The sequence below is a fragment of the Mizuhopecten yessoensis genome, unplaced genomic scaffold (assembly GCF_002113885.1).
Source record: "Mizuhopecten yessoensis strain PY_sf001 unplaced genomic scaffold, ASM211388v2 scaffold9399, whole genome shotgun sequence".
Taxonomy (NCBI): domain Eukaryota; kingdom Metazoa; phylum Mollusca; class Bivalvia; order Pectinida; family Pectinidae; genus Mizuhopecten; species Mizuhopecten yessoensis.
In genome coordinates this window covers 1,198,951-1,222,102 of record NW_018408028.1, presented here as the reverse complement: position 1 = coordinate 1,222,102, position 23,152 = coordinate 1,198,951, and the positions used below count along the sequence as shown (strand labels likewise).

The following is a 23,152-nucleotide window of genomic DNA, read 5'->3' as shown; positions in this document are numbered from 1 at the left end:
TTCACCTTCGTAACACAAACTGTGCCATGCTTGCGACGTATGGAAAGGCAAAATGCTAAGTCATAGTTTTTTTGTCAATTCTGTCATCACCACACTTCACCAAGTTAAATATTTACACATTTTTGAAGTCTGGCCCTCCATCAGCACCAGGCATGCTGTAACATTTAGGATTTAAATACCGGTCTTTCTCCTTGGAATTCGAACAGGTATGACAGGTACTTCAACGACCCATACATCTTTGAAAGTATTTTTAAGACTTTTTTTACGTCCAGTCCATAAATTCAGGCAGCACACCGTGTCGTTGAAATTGACAGATGAATTATCAACATTGCACCCCCAATAAATGTTTACACACATTATCAGACACTCGAGTCATAGCTCATAATCTCCCTCAGGTCATAGCCATCTAATGTACACGTATTGTAATTTTTAAATACACCAACTGAATTTAACAGTCAATATAGTCTGGTCAATTTATGCTATAATTGATTGAGAAAAAAAACACATTAATGTAATTTTGGGATTATGCTATTTTTTCGTAATTATTAAATTGATCGCCATTTCATTTAAACAATACTCACATGTTTATGCACGTCATTAGACAGAACAAATGATTTCCGATAAATCATGTACATGTGATAGCAGACAGAGTTAAAACATAGTGTTTACAATCCCATAGAGTGGATATCTTCTTAATGCTATGGACTCTCTGAACCGGTCCCTGTTTAGTCCGGATCCATGCGTAGACAGGCATTGATATTTCGTTAGGGCATTTGATACATAGTATATGTAAGTTTTAAACCTTAGCAAACAGACGTATGCAAAAAGAACTATCTGATCTTGGCTTAGTGTGTTACAATAACAGTTATGAGAACATACAGAAAAATAAATAAATATAAATATATTGCAATATAACTATAAAATGGCAACATATTGCATTTACAGCTGTGACTTTTTTTCCAGCAATGATGTTAAGATTTAATTAAAATAATACAAATAAAGCTAACTCCTTGTCGTTATACTTCCGTTAGTTGTTGGTGTTTCCTCGGTTCCGGTTTCTGTCTTTCCTTTTATTTTAATGTCTCCTCTGTCCTTGTCGTTATACTTCCGTTAGTTGTTGGTGTTTCCTAGGTTCCGGTTTCTGTCTTTCCTTTTATTTTAATGTGTCCTCTGTCCTTGTCGTTATACTTCCGTTAGTTGTTGGTGTTTCCTCGGTTCCGGTTTCTGTCTTTCCTTTTATTTCAATGACTCCTCTGTCCTTGTCGTTATACCTCCGTTCGTTGTTGGTGTTTCCTTGGTTCCGGTTTCTGTCTTTCCTTTTCTTTGCATGTCTCCTCTGTCCTTGTCGTTATTCTTCGTTAGTTGTTGGTGTTTCCTCGGTTCCGGTTTCTGTCTTTCCTTTTATTTCAATGACTCCTCTGTCCTTGTCGTTATACCTCCGTTCGTTGTTGGTGTTTCCTCGGTTCCGGTTTCTGTCTTTCCTTTTATTTCAATGTCTCCTCTGTCCTTGTCGTTATTCTTCGTTAGTTGTTGGTGTTTCCTCGGTTCCGGTATCTGTCTTTCCTTTTCTTTTAATGTCTCCTCTGTTCTTGTCGTTATACTTCCGTTAGTTGTTGGTGTTTCCTCGGTTCCGGTTTCTGTCTTTCCTATTCTCTTAATGTCTCCTATGTCCTTGTCGTTATACTTCCGTTCGTTGTTGGTGTTTCCTCGTTCCGGTTTCTGTCTTTCCTTTTATTTGCATGTCTCCTCTGTCCTTGTCATTATACTTCCGTTAATTGTTGGTGTTTCCTCGGTTCCGGTTTCTGTCTTTCCTTTTCTTTTAATGCATTCTCTGTCCTTGTCGTTATACTTCCGTTAGTTGTTGGTTTCCTCGGTTCTGGTTCCGGTTCCGGTTGCTGTCTTTGATATTTTATGGTTTCTCCACGGTTTTCTCTCCTTTTGTTTCGGTGTCTTCTCGGTTCCTGGTGTTATCTTTCTTTTTATGTCAGTATTACCTAGGTTTTTGTTGTTGTCTTTTCTTTGTTTTGATGTGTCCGCGGTTCCTGTTGTTGTCTTTCCTTTTTTATTGTCTTTTTTTTTGTGACAGTGTTTCCTAGGTTGTTGTTGTTGTTTTTGATATTGCTGTTGTTTTTCCTTTTGTTTCTGTGTTTTCTAGGTTATTATTGGTTTTCCTTTTGTTTCTGAGTTTCATAAGTTAATGTTGTTTTTCCTTTTGTTTCGATGTTTTCTAGGTTATTGTGGTTTTTCCTTTTCTTTCGTTGTTTCATAGGTTATTGTTGTTTTTTCTTTTGTTTCTGTGTTTTCTAGGTTATTGTTGTTTTTCCATTTGTTTCGGTGTTTCTTAGGTTATGGTTGTCTTTCCTTTTGTTTCGGTGTTTCCAAGGTTTTTTTTGTTGTCTTACCTTTCGTTTCGGTGTTTCCTAGGTTATGGTTGTTTTTATCTTGTTTCAGTGTCTACACGGTTCTTGTTGTTATCTTTCATTCTGTTTTAATGTCTCATCGGTTTCTGTTTTTTTTTTTTTAATTTCTATTGTTTTGTACTAGCCTGAGTCCCTGTTGAGTCTTTTTGTAAATTTCGATGTTGTTTAGTTATACTGTTCTTGTACATTTAATTTACATTCTCGAAGTTCAGCAACCCAATCTATTAGCAGAAAGACTTTTATAATTTTTTCACGTTTGCTCATATTTAAAAAAAAATGTATTTGAGTAATTTTCAATCATGTTTAATAAAGATTCTTTTCAACTACAGAATATGTAAATAACGTTATTCATATTCTTGTACGGGTTTATATGCAAATGAAATCGACAACAATTTATGACATAATGAAGACGCATAATTTCTGTGTCGATATTACCGATTTTTCAGTCGTTGCGACCTTACATTTTGAGGCGATATTTCCTCTTGCTTTACAAAACTGGGAAGATTTAATCACTACCCTGTATCGGAATTGACACTCACATGTCACCCCACAGCATGTCGGTATTTGAAGCGTCATGATGTGACCGTGATTAAACTCATGTGACCCGATTTAATCTTACGTGAATTTGCACAACAATTCAAGTAATATGCTTTTTCCCGGACCAAAGATCGTTTCAACAAACGAAAGCAAAAATGTCATCTTACATCAATTAATATTTTAAACGCGATCTAAGCGACCACAAATAGAGATTAACAACGATTTGGGATGAATAGCTATCATAGACAATGTCAGTTTGTGTAGCCACATACAAGTAAGATTTACCACTCTATGTATATGACATAGGTTCATAGAAACTGACAGGTTTTAAATATTCGGTTCCAACAAAACCTCAGACTTTGTTTAATTCAGTATTTAGATTTACCCAAAGAAAACATAATAATGTGCATATTTCGTTCTGTCCGTCAATAAATACATATAAATGACATAAATACGATACGATATGTGTATCTTACTGAATGGAGAACCGATAGTGAACTATATGAACTTGAATGCGATTATGCTGATAATCCCTACTAGATAACTATAGCGGGGACACCTGTTATAGTTTTTTTAACCACCCACTGTAAAGCTTGATTCTTCGCACAAATAAGTTAATATGTTTAAGTATAATTTTTAAACTCATAAATAAAGGATCGACTCTTTAAATGAACTTATAAAATGATATTATAAAATATCGAAACCAGTTCAATTGTGACTTAATCTGTTCTACTCTCAGATAAAAAAAAAAGTCGGTTTATATCACATTACCCCCAAATAATTCTACACAGCTTGCACACAATAAATCACAATGGTGTCATACAAAATATACATCATTAACATAAGTCTCTTTTCACCAATAATAAATACCTAGCTTTACTCTCTATACGTCACAGTACAAGACTGAGGCCTGTCATTGGGGAATTCAACCTTGTTACAAATACAAGACAGGGGCCGCACATGGGATACCTGACCGAAGTTATAAATACAGGACAGAGACCTAGCATGTGAAGATTTGACCTAATTGGAGTGACACATATTACATTATATCGTCTTTTCGGTTGCTTGTTAGTATGTCGGGTGGTTTAGTTTTAACTTTTCCGGTTTTCTTGTTGAAGACGTGACATTTCTTGGATCTGACCTAGATTAACATGGCGGGTGTCATTAATGAAGTAGAGGTTATCCGGAACATTTAGTTATATTTTTCTAATTACTAATACTTCTTTTCAGGGATTTCAGCGTCAATCATGCCGTTTGTTTATATTTTGTCCTAGATTTTATCGATTTTGATTTTGAGTCACAGTTTTATTTTTCACGTCGATACATTTCTACAGACATAAATTATATGTCGCCGAAAACCCACCAGGCCAGGCAGGCTCGCTCCTTTTTCCTTTCAAATTTCAAATAACAGATTAAAAAAAGTGCTAAATAACCAGATCAGTTTTTGATAATAAAGATTTGATTTTTTATTTCTTCTCCATACCAGTTTTTGAAGTTTCCTTCTCTATTTTGATGTCTGTCCGTATCTACTTTGAATGTCATGTTTCTAGTTGTATGTTGACACCTATAGTATGTTACCCGGCATCCCTTTATGTGACCCCCTTATACACGACGATATGTTTAAACCCAATTATACGCCCCTTCATTTCTCCACCATTTTGTTGTATAATGGGACGGTGCCTTTATTCACTCTTAGATCCGATAACCGGGCGGTCGATTGAACATTTACACAGGGAATATGTTACCATTGACTGACTAGATATGTTAACAATACACACGGGGATAGCTGGGACCGTAGACTCGAAAGATAATTTAGTGGAGATGTTTCCAGTTTAATCTCAGTATTTGAATTCATCCAAGCTGTAAGACTTGTCCATCTTTTATAACTAATCCTGAAATGATATGAATGTCAATCATCTGTCAAAAAAACGGGTTCGACAAAAATACATCCTGTTTCGGACGATGCAGATGGAATGTTCATATCGCTTTTCTACATGAACACTACACCATGCCAACTATGAAATTAAAACGGTTTCCCTAATAAAAAGAAATGCTTGAAAGATTTTCAATACAAAATTTAGATAGACCGTTAATAAGGAAAAGCCAGAAAGAACTTGTATCAGTCTTAATTAACTCTTTTACACAAAATTGAACATGTCCTAACTAAATAAATAAAATTGTAAAAACAAAATAAAATCATAATCGGATAGGGATAGTTTTAGTTTCACAGAAAATTGTTTTAAAACCGTGATTTTGATGAAAACTTACCGTGATGTAAATGATGAAACTTGGTACAATGTAGCCAAACAGTGTCTTATGATTAGGACACACCTTTTAATTTTTCAGTATTGAGACGCATCAGAATATCCTACAGTGACCAAACACAAATCACCGTCTTCATATCCCTACAGAATATTATACTGGACCGAGTCACAGCGATTGGGCCATTGACTTTCACTGCACATTTATATATAGTATAATCGTAAGTCCCACATACACACACTCAAATACGAAAAACTCTGTCTACGACGACTTATGTCAGACTCTAGATCGAGTCAGCATACATTATGATAAAACTTTGCTCGTTGGAGATTTAAATGTCGACATGAACGTTAATGACAATATATTCTCCAATATTTGTGATATCTTTCATATGAAAAACACAATTAAATCTCCAACATGTTTTATGAAAAAATCGCAGCCCTCATCTGTTGGTGTCATTTTAAGCAACAGTACATCTTTTTTATTTAATACGTTTGCTTTTAACTATGGTCTTAGTGACTGGCATCATATGATTGGGACTGTTTTTAAAGGGAAATGTAAACCAGTAATGAAAGAAAAGAGGAAATATAGATGTTTTTAAAATTTTGACAAACAAACTTTCAGTGATGATATAAGTAAAATCCCTTTCCAAGCAACTTATGCTTTTGATGATGTTGATGATATTTATTGGGCCCATGAAACCTTATCACTGACATTATTGATGAACATGCTCCTGTAAAATGTATGCTTTTTAACAAATATACTGGGTGCAAATCAGCCTCTAATAGGGAGGCATATCTAAACCATAGGAATTATGTGTATAAATTACGTAAACAATCTATGCGCAGCTATTTCTTCGAACGCTATGCAGGTGGTCTCAAATCAAAAGATTTCTGACCCACAATTAAACCATTTTTATCAAATAAGGGCTCTGCACAATGCAATAATGTAATTTTGAAGGAAAATGAGGCCATTATCAGTGATCAAACGGAGGTCAGCAATGTTTTTAATAATTTTTATGTAAGTGTTGCTTCTGATAATGGTACAGAAGATTCTTCTGATGAAACCATTTTAAAAGAGATAAGGGCACACAATAATGATAAGTCAAAGTTTTGTTTTAATCATGTCTCTCCTTTCGTGGTTGAAAAGGCTATCTCTAAGGTGGAAGGCGAAGAAGGCCACTGGTATCGATGGCATATCTTCAAAACTCCTTAGAGCCTGTTGTACTGACATCAGTGTGCCTCTGAGCGACATGATTAACCACTGTTGTGATAGATCAGAGTTCCCTTGTAACCACTGTTGTGATAGATCAGGGTTCCCTTGCAGACTCAAGGAGGCACAGGTAGTTCCTGTTTTTAAGAAAAAGGATATTTTAGATAAACAAAACTACCGACCAGTCAGCATTTTACCTTGTATATCGATTTTTTTTTTTAAAAAACGTGTGTGATCAACTGACTGCCTTTTTTAGTAATGTGTTTTCATCCTTTCCTTGCAGCCTTCCGACCACGAATTGGGTGTCAATCCACCCTATTGCAACTTGTTGAGGATTGGCGTAGAGCCCTGGACAACCACGAGTATGTCACTGCCATACTGATGGACCTATCCAAGGCTTTTGACTGTCTTCCTCATAACTTGTTGGTCGGGAAGCTGGAGGCCTATGGCCTGAGTAAAGGCTTCAACTGCGGTGACTGGCTGGAAGTGCTGAAGGGGGGTACCCCAGGGTTCTATTTTAGGACCCTTGCTTTTTATTGTATTTGTAAATGATGTTTTTATATGTGACATCCTGTACATTATATAATTATGCAGACGACAACACTGTCAGTGAATCAAGACCCAGATGCTTTAAAACATAATATTGAAAATGACCGTCAAAATTTAATAGACTGGTTTTAATTAAACAAGATGAAAGCAAACCATGATAAGTTCCAGGCCATTTGTATAGGGAAACGTTCGGTAGATGCTATACAGTCTTTTAGTATTGGCGAAATAGATATTGTTCCTGATTTGATTCATTTTTAAACTTTGAAGCTCATATGTCTGAAATTTGAAGGAAAGCCTCAAGGCAATTGTCCATTTTAAAGCGAATTGGGAGTTTTTTTTAACCAAACAAGGTAGACTTTATAATTCATAATTCTTTTAGCCTGGCACTCTTGTTCCATGAAGAGTGTCAGAAAGCTAGAAAAGATTCAAGAAAGAGCTTTAAGGTTTATACATAATGATCACATAACTCATCCTTACACTTACTCAGTATTACCAACAGCGACAGGCTTCATTGTAAGTCGTCTGAAGGAAATGGGTTATGAGGTTTTTAAAATTATAAACAAAATCCTGAAAATACTCATAATCTTGTAAATATTAAGATGTCTAATTATGGAATGAAAATACTGCAGAGGTGCCCAGGGTCAACACTGTGAAGCATGGACATTAATCGTTTGCTTTTGAGGCCGCCCGGGTGTGGAACAGTCTCCCAAATGGCTTCAGAAAAGTTGAAAACTTCAAAGAATTTAGGAGGCTGGTCCATTCCTGGGATGGCCCCATCTGCCTTTGCAATATCTGCAAAGAGTGATACTTCATACTGTGCCCTGGTTACCTCTGCCACCTGACATTTTGGATTGTGTGATACTTTTATTGTCTTATCTCATTTTTTACATGTTTTAATTCTATTCTATATTTTTGCTGCATCTTATTTGTATTTTAATTCCATATATTATAAAAATGTTTTTTTTACAAAACTTGATAAATTTTGTTAATTGATTTCGGTAATATTTTTAATTCACACTATGATAGTGTATATTCTGTCAATTTTTATTCTTTGCTATATTATCATTGTATGTATATTCCACTTCATAGTGTTTTAACCCAAGTCCTAAGTAATTCTTGTGTGATATACAAGTATTCATTCACTATTAACTTTGTCTTTTATTTACCTATTCTGAATACTACTTATCTGTGATCACATTTAATGCTTTTCATATATTAACACCATTTTTATATATATATATCCCTGGGGCATTTGTAGGTAGGGAGACTCCCAATCACTTAGAAACATGAGCTTTGTATACTTTTTTTTTCTGTGATGATCATTACTGTGTTGTTTTTTTTTATTAATATATGTGATTATCTCCCTTTACTTGTAATATAATATGTTATTGTTATTTTTACATATGTTTGTCGCAATGATAGCTTTCAAGAGCTAATGTTCCTTGTTTACCCGTATGCGACGTTAAATAAAGTTTCTTGTATCTTGTATAGAACACTTAATGGCAATAGGCAATGTGATTTTTTGGGTTCTCATAAAAAGGAAAAAAAGTTTTCTCCATTGTTGTATTCTAGCACCTTATGATTACTTAACAAAATATGTTTGGAAATAACTAACAATACCAAATTTTTACTTGGAAGTTTATAAATAAATATTACGACACTTTTTAATTTTTCACTATTAATACAATCCACCTTCTTAACACTATGACAACATAATTATTCTTCGGGCCTAAATGTTTGGTTTCCCGAAAAACAACACTTCGTTGATACATTTTAGAATATTTTATTGTATAGGTTTTACATAGAAAGGGAAATAGGCAACAGGCAAAAAGCCCTCTCCTTAAAATATAAACAGTATATACACATAATGAAGTAGAAACATACAGCCATTATAAAGATATAGAAGTAGAATATGAAATTATATTCGATATTATTGAATCACAAATTATTAGTACATGTAATATGAAGCGGTTGCTACAAATAACGGCCAGTCGGTCAGACATGAACTGGAGACTAGCCGAGACAAATCGTCCGTAAACTCACACCATTATGAGCTGAAACACCAGGACAAGTCGACCAATACCCCCTAAGACAAATATACTTATGAGAAAGTAAGAACAATGTAATAAAACGTTTCATATCATAAATATATCTCTGAATCGCTTCCATAGTACAAATATTCAAATAACGTCAAATAAATATGCAATGGAATGTCATCTTTCAGTTCAGATATGGAGTTAATGAGGGCTAGTCTTTGGTTCATATACAAAAATAACAAAGGAAGAAGAAGTGATTACAGTCTTCAATGGGATAACCACAAATACAGGCATGGCTATCGTTAAAGTGCGTATAAAATAGATGTGAGTTCAAATGACTACCAAGACTCCTTCATAGGGCTATATTAACTTTTCAGACACCATGGTATCTAAAAACAACAGTACACGAATTCGTGGATTACGAGTACCCACTCAAACAGGGAATTGCTTTACATCAAACTTGTAATTACATCGTGGACCTATGCATTCGTGGATGAAGATTACCAATGAAATCAACGAAATTAAAAACCTTTTAAAAAGTAGTGATTTCACAGTAGATTAAGGGGTGTTTTGAAGCCATGCAATGAACATGAATGCAGGCTAACCTGTTACTTGTTGTGTTCCTTCTAATCAAATCAAGAGTTTTATTTTATTTTATTCAGGACATGTATGTGTTGCATCTCTCTGAAACAGAAATAAATAAATGTTTGTCAACATCCTATTGCACGATATAAACCGATTTCCATGCGCCATTTCTCATCACACGTATTCCGAATGATTCTTAATCCTTATTCCGTTTGTGTTGGGTTTCCATCCACGAGGACACCGTTACAGATCGTTCCATTTTTGGAATAGCGTCAAGGAGGGTGACGTGGAGGGCAACCTTACTGGCTCCGCTCATAGCGGCCTTAACAACGAACCCCTCACCTATTAGCTGATAATGACAGGGTATATCGTCCGTCTTCCAGGTTTTAGCGTTCACATTTTGTTTCTTTTCAAAATTGATAATCATTTCTTCTCGAGTTTCCGTGTCCATATCTTCCAACGTCTTCCACTGTAGTCCAAGAATATTTGATCCAACTAAGGGGTTACTGAAGAATATACATGCGATCTGGCCGGTTCCCTCTATCAGATATGTCACCAGTCCTACAACGCCCCTAAGAGTCCATGGGGTTTTGTACAGCAGGTTGTCACTCGATTTACCGGAAGGGATCACCGGGAATTCGTTGAACAGCTTTCCTTTGGACAGTCTAACTTCCGGTTGTAATAGTGCCCGGCTGTTGAGTTGATTTGAGACTCTCATTTCAATTGTGTGCTTTGCCTGAAAAATGCAAAAGATTGATATAAGTTTGTTTCTGTTCTAAATTCCAAATAAACAACAGTGCTTGACAAAAAACATAGGTCGACAATGGGAATTTAGATCTTTGATTTATTTTATATTCTTTGTTGGACCCTATTTAACTTTTATATTTAATTATTGTCACCAATAAGCCACATATATCCTTTTTTTTCGAAACCTATCTACCAAATACATACCTAAATGACCATGTGTTTTTGTGTCTCTGAACGAAATATTTCATTTTGCAACTGTTTAATCGTGGTTCACAGTGTATATCATACCAAATATCTTTTTTTAGCCCATATAACCTTGTTTCATAGTCTCTATACCATTTCTGTATTTGAACTCGTATGACGTTATGTCTCAGATCTTTTAACAAATATATTTCAACCCGTATAACATTGCGAGTCGTAAGGAATGTAACCATTATTACCAGTCGTGGCTAAGATATAACCGATTACAAATCAAATGTGTTACCTGCTCAAAACCCGTACGTCATTGTACGTAGGTGTTCACGTCATAATCAACATACAACCCATACGTTTAACGCTCTCTAGATCTTTTCATCTCGTAAAAGTGTCATCATATGTAGTTGTAATCACCTAAATTACTCTTCTCAGTGTGTATGTCCCAGATATACTAAATCTGCACACCCTTTGTGTTGATATTTTTGTAACATTACATCTTGCAATATGGCAAAAATGTACCACAGCGCAAATATGTATAACGGCAACATTTACCACAACATAAATACACAACGAATAATACAATACAATATATTGATATACAAGGATAACTTCTACAAGCCGAGACACAGTAAATAACAGCGTCGACACATACCGATAAATGATACACCAGCGTCAATGTGCATGGACAAAAGATATGATACCAACACACAATACAAAAATACCATACGTACATCACTTTGTCAACGCACAATGACAAACTATATCGCAGTGTCGACACACGGGGGGAAAATACCAAAACGTCATCACACAAGGGCAAAATACACCTCAGCGTTCAACACAATATAAAATTCTTTTTACTGAAGAAGCCTTAGGAGAAATCAAAACCAATGCAAGCTGGTTACAAAGCAATTAATAGCTTACGGGACTTAAATGCTGTCCAAAATGAATATATCATGTTTCATGTTTATTTTGTTTACAATTATAACAACATATCTTACCTGTATCACTTCCTCCCAATGCTCGAAAGCAGCATTTTGCATCTCATTTCCAAACAGGAAGTTTCCAATACAGCTCGTCATGGCGACAGGTGAACGATGTCAAGTTTCTGGGTACCTGGCGTATTTACCTGTCTACCAAAGTAAAAGATTTACCTGTCTACCCAGGCAACATGGTAAGTGATACCTTCATTACATGACGACGTTTTGTGACAATATATCTAACGCATAGTTAGTTTTGTAGTTGGTATTTAATCTCATTTATGCTTCAAAATCTGAACTATGAAATGTATTATCAAATAAGTGATATCAAACTTAATCATCTATTTTTGGTTTACTTGATGCAAGTATTACATTTATTCACATATGATCACTGAGGTTAATCCTCCAAAGCCAACATAACTTGGAAAACAATCAGTGCCCGTTTTGGACTTGATTTAAACGGATCCTTTATTGTATTAAGAGATCAGTTACCAAACCGTGCCGTTATCATGATATACATACAGAAATAAGTACGGAAGTGGCTCTAGACATAGCTTACTAGGAGGTACGAGTATTAACTGGTCTGCTTGTTGCAATTGTATACATCTTTTTGATTTAGAGTCACAATATTAAAACACAACGGAAAATATAGTATTGTATCTTCAATCATTCTTTGTCATTATAAGGTAAACCATAACGAATAGGTACTAAATACGGCGTGTCAGAAAAGAGAATTAGTAATTATAAACGCTGTACAGAAATTCCCTCTCTTACGCCATGCAATGGCGCATCAGGCCTACTGATATGCCTAATGTCTTATATTAAGATCAGCATCAATCATGTTTAAACGCCGAGATTTCATTACAAGGTAAAAATACCATAACCAAAGCTTCAACACAAAAGGACAAAACCGAACGTCCAAGAAAATACCAGAAGAACATTACACACTGTGATCAAACGCTAAAACAAAGCATATATAAAGTGTAAGGGATAGTACTTGCACGTGAGAGCACAAAAACGAGATTACCTGTACAAACAGTAAATACAACACAGAGAGCCGCTAAAAGGGTCGACATTCTTTACAGTCAAACCACATTAAAACACAAAAACATCGACATAACGAATAGTAAATACTCGCTTAAAACAAAATATCGATATTAGGAACAGTGAAAACACAAAAACATCGACATAACGAATAGTAAATACTCGCTTAAAACAAAATATCGATATTAGGAACAGTGAAAACACAAAAACATCGACATAACGAATAGTAAATACTCGCTTAAAACAAAATATCGATATTAGGAACAGTGAAAACACAAAAACATCGACATAACGAATAGTAAATACTCGCTTAAAACAAAATATCGATATTAGGAACAGTGAAAACACAAAAACATCGACATAACGAATAGTAAATACTCGCTTAAAACAAAATATCGATATTAGGAACAGTGAAAACACAAAAACATCGACATAACGAATAGTAAATACTCGCTTAAAACAAAATATCGATATTAGGAACAGTGAAAACTCAAAAAACATCAACATAAAGAATAGTAAATACTCGCTTAAAACGAAAGACCGATATTATGAACAGCTTTAATCAAAAGGATTTATTATGGACTGTTAAAAACAAGTAAAAACAAAGGGAACGGTATTAGAGGACGGTCCATACTTAAAAATATACTGTCATTAAATCTTCACAATAACAAAAGTTTCTTGACAACGCGATTATGTACGTCAGGGCTTCCGTACATACGTACGTAGCAAAACACATATTGATATGTATGTATCCAAAGCCAGTTGACCGATTAGCACGCATGCGTATTGTATTGATTTAGCGGACAATACACTGTATAGATTATACATTATGGTAGTACTTGGTACTGACATTGTAGTTAGGCCGCCATTAGTATCGGGTAGATTAGTGGTTGATACACCTTATTATGTACACGTAATGAGGACAACAAAGGCTGCTTAACATCAATAGGACGACCACTGTATAACGGTATAACAAAGCATGGGCTAAGGTAGTATGGTAGTTTATAACACTATCAAACGTACATTGTGTTACTGTGGCTATACTCCAAGTACTTCTAACAATTCACATTTAATTGTAGACCACACCCTGTGCATATTACGGGGGACGCTTTTCTAATGTCCAATTCTTTTTTATTTTTTTTTACATTTAAAATAATGAGAACCCTTGAATAATTGGTGAAATAATTGACTTTTTTGTCAGAAGAGTTGTTAGTGTTGAACACCCGGAAGCATCATACGTTATCATTGATCTCCACTTACAGGACAAAGGGCAGGCTAAAAGTGACCCCTGTTACCCCATTAGAACACTTGGGGTATAACTTTACATTGACAACTGACGTCATACTATGTATATGTTGCTAAGACTTGAAATCCAAAGCAAATAGACACAAATCAATACAATTTTAATGGAATAAAAAAAAGTATTTATAATCATTACTTGTATTACATATTTAACACAAGTAAGAGGTATGCAATTAAAATGAAGATTAACTATAAAGAATAGCATAATATCCGCCTTAGTTTCAAATTAACTAATTAAGACGAGAGTTGAATAAACATGTAATAGATACAAATGTTACCAACCGTTGCCAGGGGGTCACGTGTATAAGTTCGGAGAAGGAAACGTTTAGGTCTGCTGTTTATTACGTCATACCATCATAAGAGGAGACTATTGTGGACCCCCTGCGGAATTGGTGGGTTCTCTTCTTATTTTCCGGTAAAGGAACTTAATTTCCCCTAGTTTCAGCGATTTTTTTATTTCAAATTACTGTTATGTTCGTGCCAACCCGAAAAAACAGTTGACGTATGTTAATGCAATATCTAGAGTGAAGTCATGAGAACAACTTGCATTTTAATTAAACTTCTTAACGTCTACAGTTGGCATAGTCAAACAAGACTAAAATTCATTGATCCTAAATATCACAGATTAATTAACGGTTTGAAAACAAGCAGCTGTGACAATAAGTAAGTTTAACTGTTAAAGGTATGTACTACACTACCTTAAATACTCTATGTGGGATTTGTGCTCAGATTTTTCTATCTCGTTCAGAATAACCTTTGTATTACCTATAAACAAGCTTTGTAATATCTTTTTATCGTTTATATTGTTTCATGTAAGAACTAACCAAATCAATTAAACCCTTCATAAAGCATGTTGTACTGGTTTCTTGTTCTGTTAAGTTTGGGAAAACGAATAGGCTAAAAACAATAAAGGCAATAACACAAAAAGATCAGAGCAAGAACTAGGTGCTCCAGCGTATAGTCGTCGGTTAGATATGCCATGATGTCCTCTGTCAAATCCTTGCGAGTAGGCAGGTCATCCGAAAACTACAAGAGAATATGGAAGTATCAACGAAAACGTCAGTCGGTAAACTAGGGCATGACCAAAGGAAAGGTCTCTAAGGAGCCCATTGAAACATACAAGGAGAGTAAGACCAGGTGTTCCGGAAGGGAAATCGTCTTCTGCTTTATCGGCGACACCGGCCATGTTAATCGAGATCAAATCAAAACAAAGAGTGACGTCCTCATACGGAGAACTGGGGGAATGACAATAACAGAAGGCGGCACGCTAATGAACAGAATCAAAAGCATCGATCTTCACAACACACAAAGAAACATCATATTAGCCAATAAGATCGTGATGGCGACCATGAAACCTGTCCAGAGTCTTCATCAACCTGGATCATTACATCTTAACATCATCGAAGTGACTAAAAGTCTTAAACGTGAGGCTAATATTTTCTGACCAATGACGTTCCTTTGTTGTATCAAGGAACAGTGACTACTTCCTTGTGCAAGTCATTCCGTAAACTATGAACCACATCAATACATTCTCTCCAAACTATTACAAAAGGGTTATAAACTCTGGTGAATGTTATCAACACGCTACTTCCTGTATCCCAGAAAGTTACTTCATCCAGTATTGAAACAGACTGCCGTTAACCCAATCAGCGCGAGTTTGTTGTATCTAGAACGCTGTTATAAACAATGGGTTCTAAGTCTGGTGTAAAATCGTTATCAATAAAACACTGTATGTTTGAAATGTTATAGAATATCGTTCAAGATGTTTACCAATTTGTTAACGCGATTAACCAACGTGAATATAATTAAGTTAAATTAAATTACCAATACAGGATATGTATGAACGTTTACACCGGACTCAAACATGTCCGTGTGTGTTGTTTTTCGCTTTACATCGACTTCGAGTTGTGACTTTGTTAGAGTGTGTACTGAACCGCTTGTCGAAACATTCGGTTTGGTTTGGTTTGATTTAGTAATGTTTAACGTCCTATCAACAGCTATGGTCATTTAAGGACGGCCTCCCCTGTGTGCAAGATGCATGCGTGTAGTGTATGCGTGTGTGTTTTGGGAGGCTGCTATATGTTCGTGTTTGTCTCCTTGTGATAGCACGGAACTGATGCCGACTTTATAGTGCTACACGCTAAAACATACTGCCGAGGACAACCAGCAGGACACCCCACCCGTTCGAGACATTCGGATTATGATAAATGCATTTAAGTGAAAATCAGGAATAATGATCGACTCTGTTGAAAACTTCATATTTACATTAAAACATCAGTTCTACCCAAATGAACATTAATAATTTAATATTTTTTCCATGATATTAAGCATTGCGGAAGATTTGGACTTTGCTTTTTTCTCCACACTGTAAGTGTTGCTGTAAGTTTTAAACACCTGGCCAGTGTTTTAAATCCCCCCAGTAATGGTAGTCATATGTGCACATGAAGGTTTAACACGTCGAAACCATCCAAACTCTTCAGCTTCAATTTTATGTGGTCGACTTATGACAAAATTCCGTAATTCTGACGATTTCATGTAGATTTTTGCTTTTTTATTGAATTTTTTATATACTTGCCTTTAAGATATAAAATTTGTTAGATGCATTTGTAAGAATTCGAGAGCATGATATGTAAAAAGATTTACGCAATAAAACTGCGAGAGGTTTGATAGTAACTCGATAGCAACACAACTGATATGTATACCTGTAAGCCTTGTCAGCTTCGTCTTATCTTCTTCAATATTTAAGTTCCACCCTGATTGACTGAATAGAACTTCGCTCAAGATTCTTACTCTGTTGCTATATGTATTGTACATTGCTGCATATATTTAGAACATATATACTGCAACATCAACTTACTGGCGATTATATCCAAAATGTAATTTTAAAAAAATCATCGAGTCGACAATACTTTCAGAAGATTCACGCTGTATGTCATAGACACGTGGCCAAACGTTTATTAAGTCCGTTAAACTACATTTTATGGTAAAACTGAATACAAAAAAAAACTGTTGTAACTTTCTTTAATGATCCCGTTTCTACCTTATTTACGACTATGTGTGAAGTAACTATATAGCTCTAGTTAATTTCATTTATTACCCGCTCCTTATTTAACTTCAAAAAAAGGCATGCTCTCTGGTTTACTGTTCCGATCTGGGTCACTCAGATGTAGGTCATATAATATGGCTAATTACGAAGGAGTTCATATGATCGAGGATATTAAAAACTAGGTCATATGAATTAAGGATATAGGTCAAATGAATGCAATGGTTGCTACTATGAACTGTTGTAATGTTCATGTGGGTTTTACGATATGTTTTGAAAATTATGTTTTGAGTGAGATTGTATAGATTAAAATACGATAATTACTGAACACAGGTGGGTGCACACCAATCGGAAGCTTTATTAAATGATGGCAGATCACAGAACAACAAAACACTTTTCCTTTTCATCAGAAAACATGTATTAGACGTACATTATATTACCTGGATTCTACAATTCTATTACGACTTACTTTTCAAACTGTTTATTTAATTTTTCGTACACTTCTTGATGTAAACTTTGATGTGAACGTTCAATGCCACAGGGGTTAAATATGTAAAAAAAATAAACAACTTAAACTGACGTCTTAAGATCCGTATCCGGGTTCAGACAATTGTTGATATTCTTTTATATTGAGTTTACACACAGACTGAACAGAACTGCCTTTAAATGCCATTTAGTATATTGTTACATGGTTGTAATTCTTAACGATGTTGTATTCCCCTATATTTTGGTGTCTGTTGTTACTTGTGTGCCCATGTGTTTTAGAGTCCACACATGTGGTAAAGGTAGTCAGAGCTCTATTTAACTCTGTAGTATTCCCTTATATATTTGTGTATATTGTATCAGTAATAACAATTCCTAGTTCATATACAGAATGAACGGTAGGTATCGGTTTTTTATTGAAACCTCATATTTATCTTCCGTTATATTGTGTATTCTCTTATCAAAGGGGTTTGCTTGTTTGTTATTTGACGTTGTCGCAACATTGAAGGATAGATGTCAAAAATATTATTTCATAAATGGCCAGATCTTCGTATATTAAATTTGTATCTATGAATTATGGATTTTTGATAAGGTGAATATGTAATTATGTTACCTGAAAAAGTGATATTGACCGAGACGAACGGGAAAAGTCCTTAAATATTATATTATACATCATTATTTTTTCATATTATTCCCGACAAGTGATTGGCCAGGAGTGCATCATGTGTACACCGATAAAAACCGATATTGACTTGGAGCGCGTGATTTTTGTTGAAGGACTAGGTGTTTCTAAAAATAGAATTATGACGTGTCTCCAAAAATGCACCGTCCTACTTCACGAAGCTTTTTTGTTGTGTTTTTTTTCAGATTGTATACATTACTGTTTTTTAAAATAATAAAACAATTGTAGCCTTTAACTTCGGTCAATACCTGGATTTATCGACCCGAGAAAAGATATATTGACCTCGGACTGCGTCCAGGTATCGACCTTAAGCCAAAGGCTATAATTGAATATTGAAATTATTTGTAAACATTATAAGGAGAAAAGGACCGCGTTCGATAGAGAGCATTGTGACGTAACAATTAAAGTGACGTCATCAAAAAAATTAACCTGCTGGTTCTAAAAATAGTAACACAGAGTTAATAACACAAATATTCACCGATCTCCCCGTGATAACGATACAACCAATGGGGATTTAGGAAAACGGCGTGTCATCCAATATTGTGTAAGATCGAGACTGAAGAGAAACGATACAAAGAAAAGCTTGCATTGGTTCCACTTCACACTTACGTCACAAGTGGTGCTCGGCGATGTGTCTGTAACACATAGTGAGATTTGTACCTAATCATCGACTACTATCTGTTAGTTTATGCGTCTGCATTGCAACTACCCATAGAGTAGAAGGGTGCCTCGCACCACACATAAATAACCAGAGAGACAGGTTGTGCACGTCAAGTCAGCTTACCGAGGCGTTAACTCAAACATATCCTACCTATTTTTATGCGGTATATTTTTAATATACAAGTATTGTCATATTGTCTTTGAGCGTTGATTATGTTATCAATTAAATAAAGTTTTGTGGACAATGCTTAAATGAATTTTGTTTTTGTTTAAATAAAGGTTACAACAAATAACTAAGTAAAGGTACGAACAAGTATGTCAATTAGAGAATGGTTCAAATAAAATTAATGTAACAAAAGCGTTAATTTCATATTAGAACAAAGACACGTATTAATAAATAGAAGATACAATGTATAACCAGTTAACTATTAAAACCATTACGCTAATTAATTAATCAAATAAGGGTTTAAGGTTAAAGTTTGAATAATTAAGCGAGATAAAGATTTAACAAGTACACTTAAAGAGGATTACACACACAACACTACAGGTACAAATATACATATATGTATCAGTTTAAAAACAGACACATCTTATACCTTTATATAATTCCTGATTCAAATGATTTTGAACCTAAATGAGTAGGCCTTTATTTGAATATTGTTTTAGGCACTGTGATACTGAGTGTAATATATAAGATTGATATGATCAGGTTGTGAACCTGACCGGGCGTGGTAAACATCTATCTATAGTGTGAGACGCGGCGTGTTGGGTTCAAGCACGCTATAAGTACACAAGTAAGTGCTATACAACCATGAGGTGTCTTTTTAAATAAATAGCTCTATGAATGCATTTATTATACACAACGCGACCGAAGGTGTAAGTATTTATTCAATATAAACAAAATTATATAAATGCCACCAGCTCAAGAATTATTGTAAGAAAATGACACTATTGAAAATTCAATAGTTTGTTGTAAATTGCAGAATAAATACTCGAAAATACTAAAATGCTTTATAATTTTACAAAATGCTATCTCCGTGTGATTGTGTATAATACTGAATTTAATTTTGTTAAATGTTGCTAATACGTGTAAGTACTGAATGTCTTACCTGTAAAGTTTTGTCTGAATAGAGATTATATAATACCTCTGCAGTACACTCTCACGAGGGGTCGTAACCATTTTACAGCTGATGAATTAGGTGTCAATTAGTATATTCAAAACTAGTTTGACATCATTTCGCCCATTGGATTTTCAATATTGTTTTTATATTACACAAGACGTCGGCAAAATTTCCCAAATTGTTGAAGGGAAATACTAGTGTGTAGGGCTAAACTTTACTGCTAGACCATGTTCAACAAAGTTAAAAGGCGACTACTTGAAATGTTCAACAAAGTTACAAAGGCGCTAGCTAGACAATGTTCGACAAGGTCACAAAGGGGCTAGCTAGAAAATGATCAACAAGGTTATTAAGGCGCTAGCTAGACAATGGTCAACAAGTTGACAATGGCGCTAGCTAAAATATGTTCAAAAATGTTGCAAAGGCGCTAAGCTAGCTAGACAATGTTCAACAAGGTAACAAAGGCGCTAGCTAAAATATGTTCAACAGGTTTGCAAAGGCGCTAAGCTAGCTAGACAATGTTCAACAATGTTATAAAGGCGCTAGCTAAACAATGTTCAACAAGGTAACAAAGGCGCTAGATAGACATTGTTCAACAGGGTTACAAAGGCACTAACAAGACAATGTTCAACAAGATTACAAAGGCGCTAGGCTAACTGGACAATGCTCAACAGGGTTACAAAGGCGCTAGCTAGACAATGTTCAACAAGGTTACAAAGGCGCTAGCTAGACAATGTTCAACAAGGTTACAAAGACACTAGCTAGACAATGTTCAACAATGTTATAAAAGCGCTAGCTAGACAATGTTCAACAAGGTTACAAAGACGCTAGCTAGACAATGTTAAACAAGATTACAAAGGCGCTAGCTAAACAATGTTCAACAAGGTTACAAAGACACTAGCTAGACAATGTTCAACAATGTTATAAAAGCGCTAGCTAGACAATGTTCAACAAGGTTACAAAGACGCTAGCTAGACAATGTTAAACAAGATTACAAAGGCGCTAGCTAAACAATGTTCAACAAGGTTACAAAGACACTAGCTAGACAATGTTCAACAATGTTATAAAAGCGCTAGCTAGACAATGTTCAACAAGGTTACAAAGACGCTAGCTAGACAATGTTCAACAAGGTTACAAAGACGCTAGCTAGACAATGTTCAACAAGGTTATAAGAGCCAAGAGGAATCTGCTAGACAACGTTCAACAACGTTTCAAAAAGGCGCTAGCTAGATAATGTTCATGAACGTAACATTAGGGCATGCTAGCCAATACTCAACAACGTTGCAAAAAGGCGCTAGCTAGACAATGTTGAACAAGGTTACAAAGGCGCTAAGCTTAACAATGTTCAACAAGATTACAAAGGCGCTAGCTAAACAATGTTCAACAGGGTTACAAAGGCGCTAAGCTTAACAATGTTCAACAAGATTACAAAGGCGCTAGCTAGATAATGTTCAGGAACGTAACATTAGGGCATGCTAGCTAATACTCAACAACGTAACATTGGGGCTTGCTAGCCAATAATCATCAACGTAACAATAGGGCAGGCTAGCCAATAATCAACAACGTAACAATAGGGCCTGCTAGCCAATAATCATCAACGTAACAATAGGGCATGCTAGCCAATACTCAACAACGTTGCAAAGGCGCATGTTACGCAGCCTTCATTAAATACTCTGATTTGAGTACCCGATGGCAATCATTAATTCAATACTACATTGCAAAATTTATTGAGAATCTTATGGAAATTATACATTGGTTTCTCAACTGAACCTTTTAGTTTTCAGAGTGTCTTCAATGTGAAGATTGTTTAATGTGTACTCCATTCAAATTCTTTATTGAGTATCTCATGGAAAATCCTCATTAGACTTTCAATAGAATTTTTGCTCGGATTACAACAGATGAACTGTTTATTGAGAATCTCGTGAAAACTATTAATTTAGTACCCATGGAAACTAAATTACTCTTTAAAATAATACTTCAGTCTGATTCAGAAACAAGTCTGTGAAAGAGGTTTAGAATAGTTTGAAATGAAAATTTCTAAATGAAAATATTATAACGCAAACAATTTTTCTTATTGAGAAATATGAACCATCCTGGTTGCGATATGTAAACATTTTAACATTCTCTTTTATGACAAAATAAACTACATGTTTTACGTCGTATCCGTGTGACCTTATATGTTTCGTGGAAATAAAATAAACTCTAAACTCTCTTTTTTGTAAATATGATGAAGCAAATTTAACATGCGTAGGCCTTTGAATGTCTAAAAGTACATTGAACATATTGAAAACATGAACTCGATGTCCTAACCTAGATATGCATGGTTTCTATTATATACCTGTCTGGTAAAGAAAACCTCATTCAAGGCCTTTCGACAACGACTGACTTAAATGACACCTTTCCTTCTGTTCTTTCCTATTGGAGTCTGGTGTGCGTTTTGTAGTGTAAATCGAATGCACTCGTACATAGGCGCGTTCGATAGGTTATCACTCAATCATAGAGGCAATCAAGTGTCAATCAAATAGACGGCGACTTTGGGAAGAGTTCATGATATCATGTACTATTCAATGAATTAGAAATGACACTGTGACTTCGTGAAAAATAAATCAAATTGAAATTATGTCATGAATAGGGATATTGCATTTCACGGTCAATGTATATTTTCCGCCTCATTAACGTTTCTCAATTCGTTATGATATAAAGCACCAAGTGAACAAGGATCTCTCTACCTATACATACATAGTCGTGGATACCTTACGTAATTTAATCTGCAATTACTGAAGTCAGAAATATGTTTCTCTGGTGAAAACAGATAAAAAAAGCTTTCTCAATGCATAATTCGTAACAAGATACCAGACCGCAGAACGGCTATTAAACAAAATTATCCAATATAAAACTAGTGTTCTCGTATGAACACCGTCGTATAGTAGGGTTCGTGAGCACAAACAGTGCAAAGTAAACTTACCAATCGACTTCATGAAATTCTTAACAGTGATCCGGATGAGGTACAGAAACAACCAGAATATATTAGGTAGATGTGATGAATGCATGTAGTGCTTCATTAAGAGATAGAAGAAAAAAATATCGCACTATTTAAAATTGGATCAGCACATGTAACTTATAAGATGAAGTTGTATGACACTTTTTATGAAAAAAATATATGATATGAATTTATATTCTCACAATGTATTTTCAGGGTTTGTCGTGANATAATCAACAACGTAACAATAGGGCTTGCTAACCAATACTCAACAATGTAACAACAGGGCATGCTAGCCAATAATCAACAACGTAACATTA

At 35.0% G+C, this 23,152-nt stretch overlaps 1 protein-coding gene across 3 annotated transcripts; it reads right to left on the bottom strand.

Annotated features, from left to right (window-relative positions):
• Positions 1–9,498: 9,498 nt before the first annotated feature.
• LOC110458001 lies at positions 9,499–15,812 on the bottom strand. 3 transcript variants are annotated; one of them, XM_021509522.1, is made up of 3 exons: positions 15,691–15,812; positions 11,542–11,673; positions 9,499–10,337 (listed from the first exon to the last, which is right to left on the bottom strand). In XM_021509522.1, the coding sequence occupies exons 2-3, from the start codon at positions 11,620–11,622 to the stop codon at positions 9,798–9,800; spliced, it is 621 nt and encodes a 206-aa protein (XP_021365197.1). In that variant the 5' UTR covers positions 11,623–11,673; positions 15,691–15,812; the 3' UTR covers positions 9,499–9,797. The 3 variants fall into 3 exon arrangements, with proteins under 3 accessions (XP_021365197.1, XP_021365198.1, XP_021365196.1); XM_021509523.1 differs by having other exon boundaries at positions 11,542–11,669; XM_021509521.1 differs by lacking the exon at positions 15,691–15,812 and having other exon boundaries at positions 11,542–12,621.
• Positions 15,813–23,152: the final 7,340 nt, after the last annotated feature.